Consider the following 16,988-nt stretch of genomic DNA (forward strand, 5'->3'; position numbering starts at 1 on the left):
TAAATTCTAGCCTCCTTCACTGTAGTAGACTCTGTCTTGTCTGGTTAACAGTTAAAGTATCCAAATATGTCTAGTATCCTTTGCCGTTATCTAGTAAAGTATGCAGTAAAATTTCTAGTATTCTCTGCATCCGTATCTAGAATTCAAAATGTATTCCCAAATGTCTATATTTTATTTTGGAATTCTGTCATGGAAATAGTAAGCATTCCATCCTTGTCAACAAATGTTGATATTAACCTTGTCATCATGGAAATATTTTTTATTGTGTAAGGTAGCAACACTCTATTCTTTTTTTAACAACATGTGAATCTTGCAAGAAAAATACATTAGTTTTATTTCATTTCAGATTCTTAAAATGCCTGTTTCACTTCAGGCTGTTATTTTGACCATTTATGTTCACAGCAATAAAAGACAAATGCATAGCCCAGAAGAAACAGCACTAAATGAAGTACACTGTAACATTCTAACGTCTATGGCACAGTACATAAGAAACAACACCATATCTAGAAAGAACAAGACCAGAAAAAAAAACTAATAAGAGATAATGCTGAAGTTCTGTAAAAGTAAATAAATTAGCAAATTATGTAAAGTAATGAAACATCTAAACCCTCAAAATAAAAATTCCTAGTTTTGTCAGGTAAAAGTAATCTGAGCTAATTACCACCAAACAATGAAGTAACTAACAAGTCAAAACTGTCCGTAGCTTTTTACAATACATTAAAGAAATCTGACTTGTTTTGGCTACGTGTTTACCTGTGAAGTTAAAGCCTGGGGTGTATTAAACTGCAACCACCAAATATAGGGAAAACAGAAAAACTTCTTGAGGCCGTAGTACAGAGGAGTGAAATCACTGACTTGCCTCTACTCGTACAATAACACTGTTTTGCAGTTGTGAACAAACAACCTACTCCTTTATCTGAAATGCCAGTGATCCCATAAAGAAACTCTGCAGATAAAGTAATATGGAGACCTTCTGTATGGCCGTCAAAAGGTATGTGGCTTGAGAGCAATGCCCTAAGGTGAATGGACCAGGATCCTGTTGACTAAGGACTGGCTAAAGATATCTATAGACTTCTGTATCATGGATGCCCAAGACTTCCAAACACTGAAGCAAGAAATATTTGCAAGGGTTGAAGCTTCACCGGAGTCACAGTCTCTTGGATGTTATTACTGGACATTTATTATGGGCAGACCAATAAGGTCACAAATGCCTTACTTAATGCATATCTTATAACGCTGGCTAGAACCTCATGTGAATAATGAAAGTATGTTTAAAGTACCAGTAGATACATTTAAAGAGGTACTGCTTAGTAATGTAAGAAAATGGGTATTCCAAAGTGAGTTATCTTTTGTACAGCTATTTGTTTTTGTGGAACATTTAATGTTAACTGAAGCTGCAAATCTTAAGTTAGACTTGCAGTCATTAAAGTCTAATAGCAAGCCTTTTACCAAAGTATGTTGCTGAAGGCATTCATATGAAATGTGAACCTGTCTAATGTGATGATGCTGATTTATTTATTTATTTATTTATTTATTTATTTATTCTTTTTCTGTAGGTACTGGAAATATAGAATTTGCTATCTGTAGCTGTGCTTTTACCAAATTAAAGTGCAGTATTGTAGCAGAAAGAAAAATAGGGATTGCTGGATTCAGGGAGCATGATTACATTAGTTAAATTTTAATATGTATGTAAGCACTAAACATTTGATGAACAGAAAACTGAAGGACAATGAGTACATAGAGACTGAAGAGGCTATCTAAACACAGTTAGAAATACAAGGTATTTTGCATAATGTTACTCTGTTGATCTAGTGCCTAGCACGAGTTATGTTATGATGATTGGCCAAGATGTTCCCCACTTTCAAGAACCTATATAATTTATAGGGGGGAGGTTGAACAAGAAGTTCAGAGCCCCAGTAAAGAAAAGTCTGTATAGCTCGAAGATACAAAATGAAGTTTGACTCTGTGTGGAAAGGGTCAGAAAACCTAATACTGACTCTTGCCAAAAGACTGCTGTTACTAAAATGAAGGGGGTCAGTGTAGAAACTGACAAAGTAGTCTGGTCTTGCTAAAATACTGATTATTAAAGTAATTAGAGGTGAGTGTGGAATCATGAAAGGGAAGGATCCTTGGTTAGGAATACACCATAAGAAATAGACGTACAAACTGAAGAAGAACTAGATTTATTTATACTAAAGGAAAAAGAGAAAGTGTCCTGGACAGCATTCTGGACTTTTCTCTACTATACTAAAGTAGAGAGCCATTGAAAAATGGAGGCAGGACTCCAAGTGTAAAGAAAATAAGAAAAATACTTATAGCAGTGAAAGAGATATTGCCTGTGCCCCTCCCTGGAGAAAGACAATTATTTTCATAAGTTGCCTTTTATCATGGATTAATTAGATGAATGGGAAATGCCTTTATCTTTATTTTGTAGGGGAAGAAGCCACAATTTCACTTCCTATCAGAACAGTGACAAAAGTGATGCTGACATGGCTGACTTACAGGTAAACTGCTTAAGCTTTAAGGAGGCTCATTTGGAAGACAACATTAAGTAAAGCTAGAGTGAATAGAAGAAGAACCAAAGGAACAGCATAACCCAACTACATAATCCTATTTTGAACTAAGAAATGACCTGCTGTATATGATAACAAAAAGTAAACCACAGAAAATGAGATGATTCATAGTTCCAAGACATTTTAGAACACTTGTAGGGAAGTTAAGACATAGTCACAGTTTAAGTGGCCATTTAGGAATGGATAAAATAAGAGCTAGGTTTTTAACTGGACTTCAGTGGTTGTTATGATGAAGTACATAGAGAAATTCTGTGCAGCCTTCCCACTGTGTCAAAGTACAGCACCTGTCCCAGGATTTAAGAACCCTTTCTTACTCTTATAAATTATGGATGTCCCATTTGAATGCATAGCAATGGACATTGTCAGCCAACATGTAAAGATAAGTAAGGGCCATCAGTGTATTCTAGTTATTACTGGTTATGCAGCAAAAGTTCCAGAGGCAGTACCCCTCCCAAGAGGTAATGCAAGAGCTGTAGCAAAATAGCTAATACTGTTTTCTAGGGTTAGAATTCCCTGAGGATTTCTCGGTGAACAAGACCCCTCATTCAAGTCTTAACAAACAGATGTACTTATTAAAAGTGAAGCAGTTGACTTCAGTGATGCATCCTTAAACAAATTGTCCATTTAAGTTTTTTAGTAAAATGTTAAAATTCAGTTACAAAAGGCTGTAGAAGCGAATAGGAGAAACTGAAATAAACTGCTCTAATATCTTCTCTTTGCTGTAAGAAGAAAAAAAACAAAGCCTCAGCTGGATTCACCCCACTGGAACTGCTGCACAGCAGACATCCCTAAGAGTTTGCTCTGTACAGCAAAAGGAATATAGGAGAGAGAGAAGAAAAAAAAGAAAACACTCCTTTAAAAGAATCATAAAAAATGTTCATACTTACAGTACAGGTTAAGAACTGTAACATATATACTAAGACAACACAGGAAGAGAATCCAGGAGGCACAACAGGGATGCATACAAGCTTGTCTTGGAGAATTGATAGTAGGCGATGACATAGTTCTGCACGTACCCACTGCTTAAAAGTCTGCTGTGCTGAAAGCCTATACTAATAGTCCATCATTTCTCCAAACATTTCCTAGTACATACTGATGCTTCGCAGGTAGGCATTGGCACAAAGTTACCCCAGACAATAGAGTTTTAGAAACATCTGGCCTGTTCTTTTAGCTACAGAGCCAGCAAGACTGGGAAATGCCATATGAGGGAAATCTCTGGCAATCAAGTGGGTCCTCACCACCCTCAAATACTATCTGTTGGTAAGAGTATTTGCACTCCTTACAGACAATGCTCCTTGTCAGTAGCTTAATAGGCAGAAAGACTGTTATGCCAAACTCTCTCATTTGGGTGTTAACCCTGTAGTCATATAATTTTAGGATTGCATATCACCCTGGCAGCAGTCACCTTAATGCATATGGGCTGCCTTGAGCATACAGCCCATTACCAGAGGTTCAAACCAGTAATGCCGTGCTGGGGAGAGTCCTGTGACACAGTGGTGGCTTCTCAGGCTGCTGAGCCTATGCTTGTAAGGGCAAAACAGGGCAGTCAGACAAGTCCTAATGGAAACTGGATACATGTTGGGATATATAATGAAAAGCGAGCAGATAGATGTGTATTATGTTTGAGTCCTGGGTCTAGGAAGGAGTTTGATAAGGATTCTCTAGGAGGAAAGTCAAGTCTAAAGGAAAAAACAGGATGAGAGCAGTTTGCCCTGTGTTGAAGGGAGGGATGTATCCTGTTTGTCTTATCAAGTGAAAACTGTACTTGTAAGCATTGTTGGATTATACCAGAAACAGCGATATATTAAACAAAAAGCAATGTGTGATGTAGAGCTTATGCAGGTAGACTTGGACTTTGTGAGGACATTCACTGAACAAGAGTACTTTTTGAAGTAAGATTGTTTGTTTTTCTGTTATTCCCCATTTTTGCAAGACTGCATAATTTTTTTCACTAATCCCTGTAAATATTGTTTATACTGCAAGCTGGTGTCTGGAGAGTGTTTCTGTGATTGGGCTTACAAAATATCACTTAAAAAATATAAATTCTAATATGTGTAAATGAAGCCCTATATAGAAACAGATAAAAATGTATAAAGCTGTAAATTAAAAATCAAAATGAAGGGAGTTGTAACTCCTTGCCATTCACCATTTCTAGAGTCAATGACTAAAGCAGCTAATGGTAAATCAAAAAAACAAATATATCAGTATACATTCAAGAGTCTCCTTTTTTTCAAACTGAAGGCAAGAGTATTTAATCAGTAAAGTGTTAATTATAAAACAGAGTAAAAAATGTTGTAGAAGAATATACTTTTAAATTAAAAATTTTGAAGTGAATAAATGGATAGTTGAAATGCAGTACCACTTAACAACATAACTTGCTAAAACAGTAATAACAAGAACCACCTAGATAAGTTACAAACCACTATAGATAAGTAATCAAACAGACTTGTAAATAACACTGCTGTGTATCAGATCAACATACATTCTTCAAAGCATAAATACTATGAAAAGAATTAATTACTATCTTGTAATGTTTTACAAAACGTCTAAAGTCTTAATTTTCATTATAAGTGCTGCGAAACCACAGATAACATATACCTATTACCATTACTTTTTCACTCCTCTGATTAAATGCACTGGGTTATATCCAGTCAACCCTTTTATAGGTTCATAGGGTAATACTAGGCTATTGGCCCGGAGGGCCTTATAAGCTTAGCCAAGATTTTAGTCCATGTTCCCTCAAAGTCGGCACCTGTTTCCCTTGTCCAGCAGGGACACAGGTGGGATCCCAGGGGTATATTTTCTGTTTCCTATCCAGTCGTCCAGGTTCGTTCTAAAGAGGGCTAGAGAGGTACTCTGCTTGACATGGCGAGGGAGTCCATTCCATAGATGGGAGAGTCTCTGGGACATGCATCTATCCTGCCAACAAGTTCTATTAATGTGACAGACCAGGTTAAGGCCTTGCATGCGAGTTGCACGAGTGGAGTTTGTGTTAGGGATATACAGCAACTCCATCAAGACTGGGTCTGAAATGGCCTTGTATGCGAGACACAGGTCACCTCTGAGCAGTCTGTACTTTTACAAAAAGTATACTAGGTTATAATAATGGTGAATATGTAGGTAACTAATCATCTGTCATCATTGTGTTCTGTGACTGATTTAATCTTTCTGTTATTTATACTGACTAGAATCACGCCATTGATACTGTCTCATTTTATGGAAGACCTAGGATATTTTGTGCTTCATGGTTTGCCACTGTTGTCTAGCTGTTTAATAACTTGTATTTTGAAGCCATGATTATTTACCTTGAAAAATCTGTAAGTCTCAAGTGCCTTTTTTTCAGGGTAACTTGTCAGCACTATGTGGACAGCTGTGTCAGTTAGAGTTGTAGTTAGTAAATAAAGACTGAGAGAATGAAACCCAGGACTGTAGGATGAAGCTTAGTAGCAACGTGATGCCCAAGTCACAGAGGCCAAAGTGCCAGACAGGTATGCAAATAAGGCTCTGCTGTCATATGAATTTTAATAGTTTCAGCTCATAATACTTGCATTGAATTTAAGCCTGGAGATCCAATAGCCATCTGATGCAATGGCCAGCAAAGCTCATCTTTGAGATAATGGTATGTCACTCATTATTCATTTAAATAATGAAGTATAATCTACACTTTTTGAAACAGAACTGCTATGTCTCTCCCAAAACCAGTGTGACAGTCAAACTGCTAATCCATAATGTTATCAGTGTAGTGTATGTCCTCATGCCACATTTAGCAATGTACATAAGGTTAAGGAAAATGCATAGATGAATTACATACACAGAACTAGTATACAAGATTGTCGTGAACAAATTGCAAGCCTGAAACCAGCACTAGTAAAAGCAGGCAGAGATGATTCAGCATGAGCTGTCATTTCAGAAAAGTATCGTCATACACTACATCAGTCAGAATAACATGCCTACACACCCTGGGTAGCAAGCAAATAAATACCGTTGCCCAAGAAATTTAAAGAAAAGGGTAAAGATAGAAAGTGAAGTATCCTCATCTAGTGGATAAAAAAATACACTGCGTGTGTATAGGCCTGCAGGGCAGCACTGATTCTTAAGTAAAAGCACTTCATTCCATCTGTATAGCTAAAATTCAGCTTGAACAACCCTAGTCAATTAATTTGTCATGTCCTTCAGTGTAAACTATCTCCATGCTACAGTATTCGTCCAAAACGAACAAATACCAAATTCTAAAAATTGCCATAGCAAAAGTCACAAAAGTGTCAAAGCCAAATAGAAGTGCTTTGACAAATGAAAGAAGAGCTACATATTAAAAGCAGAGTCACTCAGATAAATTTCTACTGCAGAACAACAGTTTATGATGTTGTTATAAAGCTATTATAAGTAAGCCTTACAGACTGCCCTGACTACAAAAGTGACCAAGAATGCTATTTGCATAGTAGATGTTAAAAACACACACACACACACACACACACACACACACACACACACACACACACACACACACAGATTCAGAATCAGCCAAAAGAAGCACCACAAACTGGGCAAACTGCATACAAAAATACAACCCTTCTGTTGCCCACAGAAAACCCTTCCTTGGCAAATACAGACAAGCAGGGCATATATAAAGCCATTCACACTGTGATCAGAGTTCATGTTTTCAACTGTAAAAAAGGTGTATTTATTGCTAGTAACACAATAGAAAACGGAGCTCAACTAAAGAGAAGTGCCCAGGTGTTACCATGGTAAAATCTCAGCAGTGCTGTTGGCCCACAGGAAAAAAAATGCAAAGTTTATGCCTACAAAAAGTTAACTGACAAAAAATAGTGGAAATATAAAAGCATTAAACTGCAAGTAATAAAATTAATATGCTAGTAGACTTAAATATTTATTAATACATTCATATAAAATGAATATTCATGCAAATCCACAATAAAAACCAACAGATGAATCACAAATCCCCAAAAAAGAAAAAAAAAATCATCCACTGACAAGGCGAGCAAAGGAGACCAATGATAAAAACATGATTGGTTTTATTATTTAGTGCTTTTGTGCAAAGGACTACTTCAGAATAAAATCAAACTGATAATCACTCACTTGTATACAAAATTGGAAATAGAAATGAATAAATTAATCAATTAACCAGTTAATGTAGCAATAAAAAAAGGTTAAGTGACAATAACATAAATACAATTACAAGAAACATTTAATACATATAGTATCATTAAGTTCAGGATATTTGTCAGATTGTATGAGGCTTTCTATATTGGTATGACTCCCAGGAAGTTACAGAAAAGGATTAAGGAACATTCGTATGCAGTTAGATTTGAAGATGCAAACAATGCACTTTACAAGCATTCTTTAATCTGTGTTTCTTTTAAGAATTTTTATTTCTCAGCTTTAGAACATCTATCTGAAGATTATAGGGATGGGAAATATAAAAACAGTTATTGAAAAAGAAAGTATTATGTATGCAATCTGACAAATATCCTGAACTTGATAATAGTATTTTGAACTTTATATAAAAGTGAGTGATTATCAGTTTGTTTTTATTTTGAAGAAGTCCTTTGGATGAAAGTGCTAAATAATAAAACCAATTGAGGTTTTATCTTTGGTGGTCTTCTTTGTTCGCCTTATCAGTGGATGATTTTTTTTGTTTTGTTTTTTGAATATTCATGAAAAATGAAGTGACCCTTTAAATAAAATATAACCAGTAAGTAAAAAAACTGAAGCACTGAGAAAAATCAGCCTTATTACAAAAATATTACCTAAAAACGAACATATTAATGAAAATAGGTTGTTATAATTAAAAAAACTACAATATTCTGTTCAAAACTGTTAAAATAAGTTAAAGATAGTAAGCTTGCCTTTGGTTGCTAGTACAGTAGTTGAGCTGGGTCTCTATTAACTCAGTGAAGGTTCACTTGAGCGAATCTTTCTTCATCGAACCCTAACCATCAAAGTTTATTTCAGTGAACATTCATCTCTGTGAAAAATTTATGCAGGGAAAGGAAGCTGTTGGCCAGCAGAAAAAATTTGCCCTTTTCCCAACTTTAGTGTGATCTCAGAGTTGTTATATATAGTTGGGGGGTGGGGAGCAAAGCCCCCTAGTTTGGTGGGTTTTACATACTGTGGTGTTTGTTTCAGTGTTTTTTTGGGCAGGTGTTTAGTTTCCCTGTTTAAATTTTTTTCAGTGAGAATGTTTGCTGAAAAGAATGTTTGATGATTAAGGTTGGATGAAGAAAGGTTCGCTGAAGTGAACCTTTGAATTAATATAGACCCAGTTGTGTTTCATTAATACAAACTTAATAAAAGAACTGTTGTATAAATACAAAAAAATTAGGAAATTATAAAGTAATAAGTGTAAAGCCCATAAGGCAATTGTATACTTAACCTTGTCATTGGGGATTTCATTTTGCAATACACAGATGTCCCACTCACCAGGTTAGACAAGGAGAAGATAACTGTTAGTTGTCTATCTGGAGCCAGGATCTGCAGTATTACGCACGCACTCAGGTCACTGCACCCCATTTACCAATTTGATTCTGTCATACTCCATCTGGGTATAAAGACTTGAGGTACCTCACTGGACTATATGAAAAGAGACATAGTCCATCTCTCTGAATGTTTGTCAGACAGGTATGAGCCTTGCATTGAGCAGCATCCTATCTTCACCAAGGATGATGCCACAGTATAAGCATAAAATGATTGGTTTTAACAGTTAGCTTAGTTTCTGGTGTCATTCCAGGAGGATCCAATATCTGTCAGCGTGGAAGGGTATGGCCAAAAGACCACTTTGCTTTGTCATGGATGGGCTGCACCTGTCCCCCTGTGCTTTTGGATATTGGCTAAAACTTTATCCACCCCTTAAAGCTTTTTTTATGTAGTGCCAAAAAGACAAAGCTACCAACATAGTAAAAAAGTCTCCAAGCAACCATGAGGTGTTATTGCTTAATGCTAGGAGCTGTGACAAAGACTTAGTTTAGAGCCATAGAAAGTACTGTGGCAGTGCATGGCTTCAGTGCCTTCCACACATTTAGACGAACAACACCATAGACTAAGGCCAAAGGTGGAGGTGTTTCAGTTTGTATTAGCAACAAACATACCTCCAGGTTGGTTAAACAGGAAGATACCATGGAGCTCATCCACTTGTAATTCATCATAGATAAAGTCCCTCAACATGTCATGGCTAACTACAGGTCACCACCTCTGCCCTTAGAGTCTCAAGACTCTTACCTAAACCTTATAGAGGTGCTCTCCATCCAACCAAATATCCTATTCATGGGTAACTTTAACAACCCATCTACTGACTGGGAAACCTACACTGCCTCAGACTGACAGGCACAGTGCTTCTCAGATTTTATTAACACAAACACCCTGGAACAGGTAGTGCATGCCCCAACCAGAGGATCTGCTACTCTCCAACATGGGAGAGCCCTGCACCCCCCATGTCATGTCCTCCAAGTCAAGTTAGATTACAAAGCTGTCTCCTTTGAAGTAAAAATCAACTTAGAAAATGAAGCTAAAGCAGTAACAATTACAAACTATTCTAAGGCAAACTACATCATATTACATAACAGCTTGCCAAAATTCAAGGCTCCCCTAACCCTGGGAACACAACTACCTATGCAGAATTATTCACAGAGTCCCTTTATAAACATGTGAATGGCTGTATGGAGACTGCTGTACCTACCAGAAGTAAACCCAGAACAAACACTAAAAACAAACCTCTGTTGGAATCCTCACCTAAACTGAGTATATAATTAAAAGAAAACCCATGGCCAAAATCGGGAAGAACAAACTCCCATAAAGACAAGTTCTCTCTTCTACAACTAAACAAGAAACTAATATGAACTAATATGTGTATCTAGCAAGGCCAAATGCAAAGTCAGGATAGCCTTGCAGGCTAAGGACAGTCAAAAGGCCTTCTTCAGTTATGTCCAGAGCCTTAAAGGTAACACAAACAGCACTGTGCTGAACTGGTGATAAACGGTGCCACTGTCACTGATCAGGGTGACATAGCAAATCAACAGGATGAGAAGTTTGGCTCAGACTTCATCCTCACTCTCTCCAGTTCCACCAGATGAAATCCTCTCTGAAATGCTTCCATCATGTATTAGCAGAGACCAGGTACTGGTGGCAAAAACTAAAAACAACACCGCCTTTGTGGCCACCGACAGCATCCCCAGTTGCCTCCTGAACTGTCTCAACATGACTTAGCAGGACCACTTGATGCACTCAACAACTACAGTTTTGAAACAGGCTATGTTCCAAGTGAATGGAGATTGCAGCAGTCATTTCTCCTTCACAAGGGCAGACCATCAATCAACCCAGGAAACTACAGTCCCATCATTCTAACAAGCCTAATATGCAAAGCCATGGAATGAATTATCATGGAAATGATTAACAAGGATATTGACAACCTACAGACACTGAACCCATCCTAAATTATTTTAAGGAAAGGTAGTGCCTACATAACCTGCTAGACTTCTTTGACAAGTTTACCAAGGCAATGGGCAGGGGACAAACGGTGCATACTACATATCTTGACCTGGCCAGGGCATTTGATATAATACTCAACTCAGGCACTGTTGATAAACTTTCTAAGCTAGGCATAAGTCCCTACATAACTCACGGGATTTCTGGCTGGTTCATTAACAGGACCAAGAAATCAAGATCGGTGAGGCTACCTCCACCAAGAAACCAGTCACTAGCAGAGTAACCCAAGGCTTCAGGCTGGGCCTGCTTCTGTTTGGCCTCTGCTTTTTGGAAGTCAAAGCTAATGTTCAAAGTCTGCGGCTCACCAAGTTGGCAGATAACTGTAAACTGGGAGATATAGATTTCCCCCAAGACACCAATATCTCACAAGAGAGTTTGACATAGTGAAATGATTAATGCTAAAGCCATGGTCTGAAACTCTGTGCCAAAAGTGCATTATAATACCCTTTGGGAAACTGTCAACACAAGTTAATTACTCTGTCAATACAATGCCTCTAAGAGTTGATCTAGTAGTAAAGAATCTGGGGAAAGTATATGCTGTTTTGACCAACACATAGCTAAGATGGTAAGAAAATGATTCTGTGTCACCCAGCTTATAGGTAAGGGTATGGCATCCATGTCCAAGGAAGTTCTAGTGGCCACTACTCAGCCCTTATCAGATTTATCAATGGGTATAGTGCCCTCTTTGGAATGTACCTAACCAGGCACTTACAGCAGTTGGAATGCTCACACAGGTTTCTCAGCAGGAGAATTCAGGGCATGAATACCTTGTCCTACACCGATTGCCTAAAGGCTCTGTCTGTGTAATCAGCTTCCAACAGGCTACTGAGAGAGGATTTTTGCTTGGCATGCAGGGCTTCCTTAGATCCAGCCCTGATTTGATCTGTTGCTTGTGTGGGCATGTGCAATGGCAACACCAGAAATATTAGCTCCAGGAATCTGAATTTCACTAGTGACATAAACAGAATGTGTTAGGGAAGCAGACAGTTATGCAACACAAAGGATCCCCACCCTATGGAATAAGCTTCCCATCTATGTAAAACAGAGCTCATTCCTGACCCTATTCAAACAAAACCTTGACAATTGGCTTGGAAACCATTAATTTATCCCCAGTCTGACCCTAGTATCCCTTATGGCCAAGAGGCAGTAAATAAGAAGTATCCTAAATTACATCCCTTAACACCCCTCCCCACCATATAGACATCCATTACACTCTGAACTCCAAATTGTTTGGAGTTTGTGGCTAAGCTTGTAAGGGCCCTAGTGGTTGTTAGCCTAGTAACAACATATGAACCTAAAAAGCAAATGTATAGTACTAGAAAGGAAAGTGTGCCCACATGTTTGGAACACAAACAATCGGAACATTATTATGTGCTTTGTCCCCTTTGCCTGCCAGCCATGAGCAACCACTTCTGTAAGCCACGCATTTAAATTCCTTCAGTAGATTGTGGGGAAAGAGCTCTTTTGCAGCCCCAGCATCTTGCACCCTGAAGGGTAGCCAGTAGACTGAGAGCACAGAGAGATGAGAAGGGGCTAATATTCCAGAAACCATGGAGTTCATTCCTTCACTGCTGTCCCATTGAAGGCATTTCTGTTAAGCTCAAACTCCACACCAGGGATGAGAAATGAGTGAGCTGCATCATTACAGGGGGCACTGTACCTTCCCAGTGCAAGTGCATGCATCTGTGATAAAACCTATTGCAGCAGGGCTGGGGGTCATATGCACACTCCATGCTGTCCTTGTGATACCACCAATCTTCCAAGGGGTTATGGTATTGGATAGTCCCCTTTTGCCCCCCAGGGTAATGCAAGGCAATCCTCACCACCCCATCTCTAAGCACGTCTGAGTTGTTAATCAAACCCAGGTAATCTATACTCACAGACTAAGCATTTTAGTGGCACTGGACAGTCACATTCCGTCACCCCAGGATAATGCATGTATAGCCATCCTCTCTACTCTATCTCCAACAGACATGTTGGCTTTTACAGGATACAAAAAAAATTCCACAGCATTGGATATACCATGGAACACAGCGAAGACAGTCATCAAAAAGTGGAGAAAATATGGGACAATGGTGACGTTGCAAAGAACTGGACATCCCTCCAAAATTGATGACAGGACAAGATGAAAACTCATCAGAGAGGCTGCCGAGAGACCTACAGCAACACTGAAGGAGCTGCAGGAATTTCTGGCAAGTACTGGTTGTGTACTACATGTGACAACAATCTCCCGTATTCTCCATATGTCTGGACTTTGGGGTAGGGTTGCAAGACGGAAGCCTTTTCTTACACAGAACATCCAGGCTCAGCTAAAATTTAAAAAGCAATACATCAGGTCTCCCAAAAGGATGTGGGAAAATGTGTTATGGTCTGATGAGACCAAGGTTGTACTTTTTGGCCACAATTCCAAAAGGTACATTTGGTGCAAAAACAACACTTTGCATCACCAAAAGAATACCATCCCCATGGTGAAGCATGTCTGTGGCAGTATCATGCTTTAGGGTTGCTTTTCTTCAGGTGGAACTGGGGCTTTAGTCAAGGTGGAGGGAATTATGAACACTTGCAAATACCAGTCACTTTTGGCCCAAAACCTTCAGGGGTCTGCTAGAAAGATGAAGAGGAATTTCACCTTTCAATATGACAGTGACCCCAAGCATACATCCAAACCAACAAAAGAATGGCTTCACCAGAAGAAAATTTCAAGTTTTGAAGTTGCCCAGCCAGAGCCCAGACCCAACTCCAATAGAAAATCTGTGGAGTGACCTGAAGGGGGATGTGCACAAGAGATGCAATTGCAATCTGACAGATTTGGAGTGCTTTTACAAGTTAGAGTGGGCAAATATTGCCAAGTCAAGATGTGCCATGCTGATAGACTCCTACCCCAGAAGACTGAATGCTGTAATTAAATCAAAAGGTGCTTCAACAAAGTATTAGTTTAAGGGTGTGCACATTTATGTAACCAGTTTATTGTACATTTTTTATAGTTTTCCCCTAACACATTTGTTTGTTTTTTAATTGAATTGTACAGGTTATAGGTTACGTTAAAGGTGGGAAACATTTTGAAATAATTTATTGTGGTCTCATTTTTTATATCACAAAAACCTGGCTTTTTAACGGGTGTGTACACTTTTTATATCCACTGTAGGTTCTCAGAGTCTGATCTGATCCTATTTATATATGGATGTTATCAGTCAATAGCAAACTGTTCAGCAACCTCTCTAGAGGCATTCTGGAAACTTTACTGTAGGCTAGCAAGTCACATAAAGAATAGGCCAAAACACCAGTACAGTGTGATTATTTTCTTTTCTAGTTGTCTTCAAAGTTAAGGTTAACATGATACAAAGTATTGATTGTGGAAGACCTCCCCCTTTTTTGTTATGCATTATTAACTGCATATTACATGCTGTTTGTAGTAAATGTATGTTAGCAAAATGGATTCAATGACTTGTGTTTTCAGCTGGTACCAGTCAGTAGAATTGCAAATCATTCTGATTTGGGCTGCTTCTCTCTTTGAAGGCATGCCAGTTAGCAGAGCAATGGGGATTAAAATGATTATTTTATCTTCCAGTACCAGGATTGTACAAGTTATTACATGATTAAGACAATTTTTCATTTCCCTATAGTATAACAACCATACTTCACCCCTAGACCTTGGTGTTCACTATCATCCATTTTTCCACTTTTTGTGGTGGGGTGGAATTGTATGTGTTCTGTCCTTTTTGAATTTGGAGTATTCTTTTTACCTAGCATTACAAGAAGAACAATGACATAAAGCCTGAACTTTTTAACTTTTTTTGTTTCTTTTTTCGTGCTTTGTCGGTTTTAGTGTGCAACATTTTGACATATCACTGTAAACTGTATGAAAATGTAATTTGTAGTACAATATTTTATGAGGGTCTATATCACATAGTGGAAGTTTTATAACTTTGAACACGGAATGTTTGAACCATTCCGTTCAAAGTTATAAAACTTTGACTAGTGATTAAAAAAAAAAAAAGTAAAAATAAATTGTTGTAAGCAGGAGGACAAGCCCCCCTGCGCCCCCACTTCTTAAATATACCAACTCCGACATCGCACCACATTGAAATGAATGGAAACCTTCCCTTACAGAGATTTCCATTTAAATGCTTCAACGTGTACAAGTTCGAACTTATGGTCTCGACCATATGGGGTTTGAACTTGTACAAGTTCGACTATGTCATAGGAACCCTTTTATGATTCGTGCAGAGTCATTTGTATGTTACATTTTTGTTGCGTTTTATTCTTATTTTTATGGGATTATTTTTCTGTTGGTTCACTGGGGTTAGAATTGCAAATGGATGGTAGTTGAGCATAAAGAAGTATTTGTTTGTAGCTTTTTTGTGGAAAGAGTTTGTTAGGATCCTAAGTGCTGTGTATTTTTATTTTGTTAGCTTCGAGAGGACATTACTAGTGAGGAGCGGAATGTTAAATGTATTATGTTTGTGAGGGTTAGCACCTCGTAGTGTGGAGTAGTGCATTTATTGGATTGTGTGAGTTAATATTCTGTGGTGAGGGTATTGGCATCATTTATTGTCTTGTATGAGTTAGTCTGTTGTGGCTAGTAGGACAGAGACACTTAGTGGAATTATGTGGGACTTGTAGATTGCTGCAGTGAAAGACAGTCATTCTGTAGCACTGGGTGTTTGCGTGGTGATTTTCAGCACTGATGCGAGAGGGATATGTGCCTGAATCTATTTCCTAATGTGCAAGGAGGATAGTGAGTAGTGCGCTTTCATAGGAGCGTGAAGGTTTGTGTTGAGATTGTGTAAGTAAATTTGTTTGGTTTTCAGGAACTTTTTATCCATCTGTAATGTTTCACTATCTGTGTGCTGTTTTATTTACAGGTAATCACTTGTATGTTATTACATGTATTATAATAAAATGTTGAATATTTCTTTATTGGTTCCTTCTCCCTTGGGGGAATTGTTAACTTTTCATTCTGGGGGCAAAGTGTGTAATATGGCATAGATAACTCAATGTATATTTGTGTATTTCTTTTTGTGCTTTTTTATGTGGCTGAGCAGTTGCTTTCACATTATTTGGAAAGCAATTCAGTGTGGAGTTTTGCATTTTGTGTTTCATTTCAGATAAATTAAATGTAAAAATATGTCTGTCTCAGAATGTTAATTTGCCAAGTCTTAACAAAAAATATTGTGTGTTTAATTTATTTATGTAGGCTTACATTTATGCTTATTAAAAGTCTATTTACAATTGTTTATTTTAATTTCACTGTATTCCAGGAAGTCTTTACCCCACTGGATGGCAAGAAGGTGCTTTGGTACTGCTGTGGACCTACTGTCTATGATGCCTCTCACATGGGACATGCAAGGTATTGGAGACTAACTCTTGGTAACTTGTCCTGTCATCTTTGAAATGAATAGTTAGTGTAGGTTGCAGCATTTTAGATTGCTCACAATTTGACACCATTTTCTTTCTTTCTTTTCTTATTTTTTTTTTTTTTTGTAATTAGAAAAGCCAAACCAGTAGGGAAAACATTTTCTTTTAAAGTCTGAGATGTGGAACAAATAATCTGCTTTAGATTTTTCACTATGAGCTATAGTTGATTTGGAACAGAAGACACTAAATGTATTTATTCATTGACATTTGTTGACCGGGAAAGTCCACTGGGCCAAAGGAACCCATTTTTCAGTGGAGGCCCAGGGAGAAAAGCTCCACAAAAAACAGTTACAAAAGTAGCATAATACAAGAGTGTAAATGTTAAGCAGTAAAAACAGATGTTTAGTACTACTAATTAAAACATGTACAAATATACAGTAGTAACATAGTAGTAACATTTTATTGGTTAATAAAAGAAAAATATTGGTTAAGGAGTAAGCTTATGGTGGTAACGATTATTTTGTGCTGCATATCCGGTAAAGCCTGCCTTAATCCCAG

The 16,988-nt window shown here is 37.8% G+C and overlaps 1 protein-coding gene across 1 annotated transcript in view; it reads left to right on the forward strand.

The window, feature by feature from the left end:
- CARS1 (cysteinyl-tRNA synthetase 1) overlaps positions 1 to 16,988 on the forward strand; it is a 736,066-nt gene that overhangs the window by 84,802 nt on the left and 634,276 nt on the right. Inside the window, exon 4 of the mRNA XM_044059397.1 lies at positions 16,334 to 16,422. Coding sequence (XP_043915332.1) covers positions 16,334 to 16,422 — 89 coding nt within the window. The remainder of the gene's footprint in view (positions 1 to 16,333; positions 16,423 to 16,988) is intronic.

This window comes from Protopterus annectens, chromosome 17.part0 (assembly GCF_019279795.1).
Source record: "Protopterus annectens isolate FY-2018-M chromosome 17.part0, PAN1.0, whole genome shotgun sequence".
Classification (NCBI taxonomy): domain Eukaryota; kingdom Metazoa; phylum Chordata; order Ceratodontiformes; family Protopteridae; genus Protopterus; species Protopterus annectens.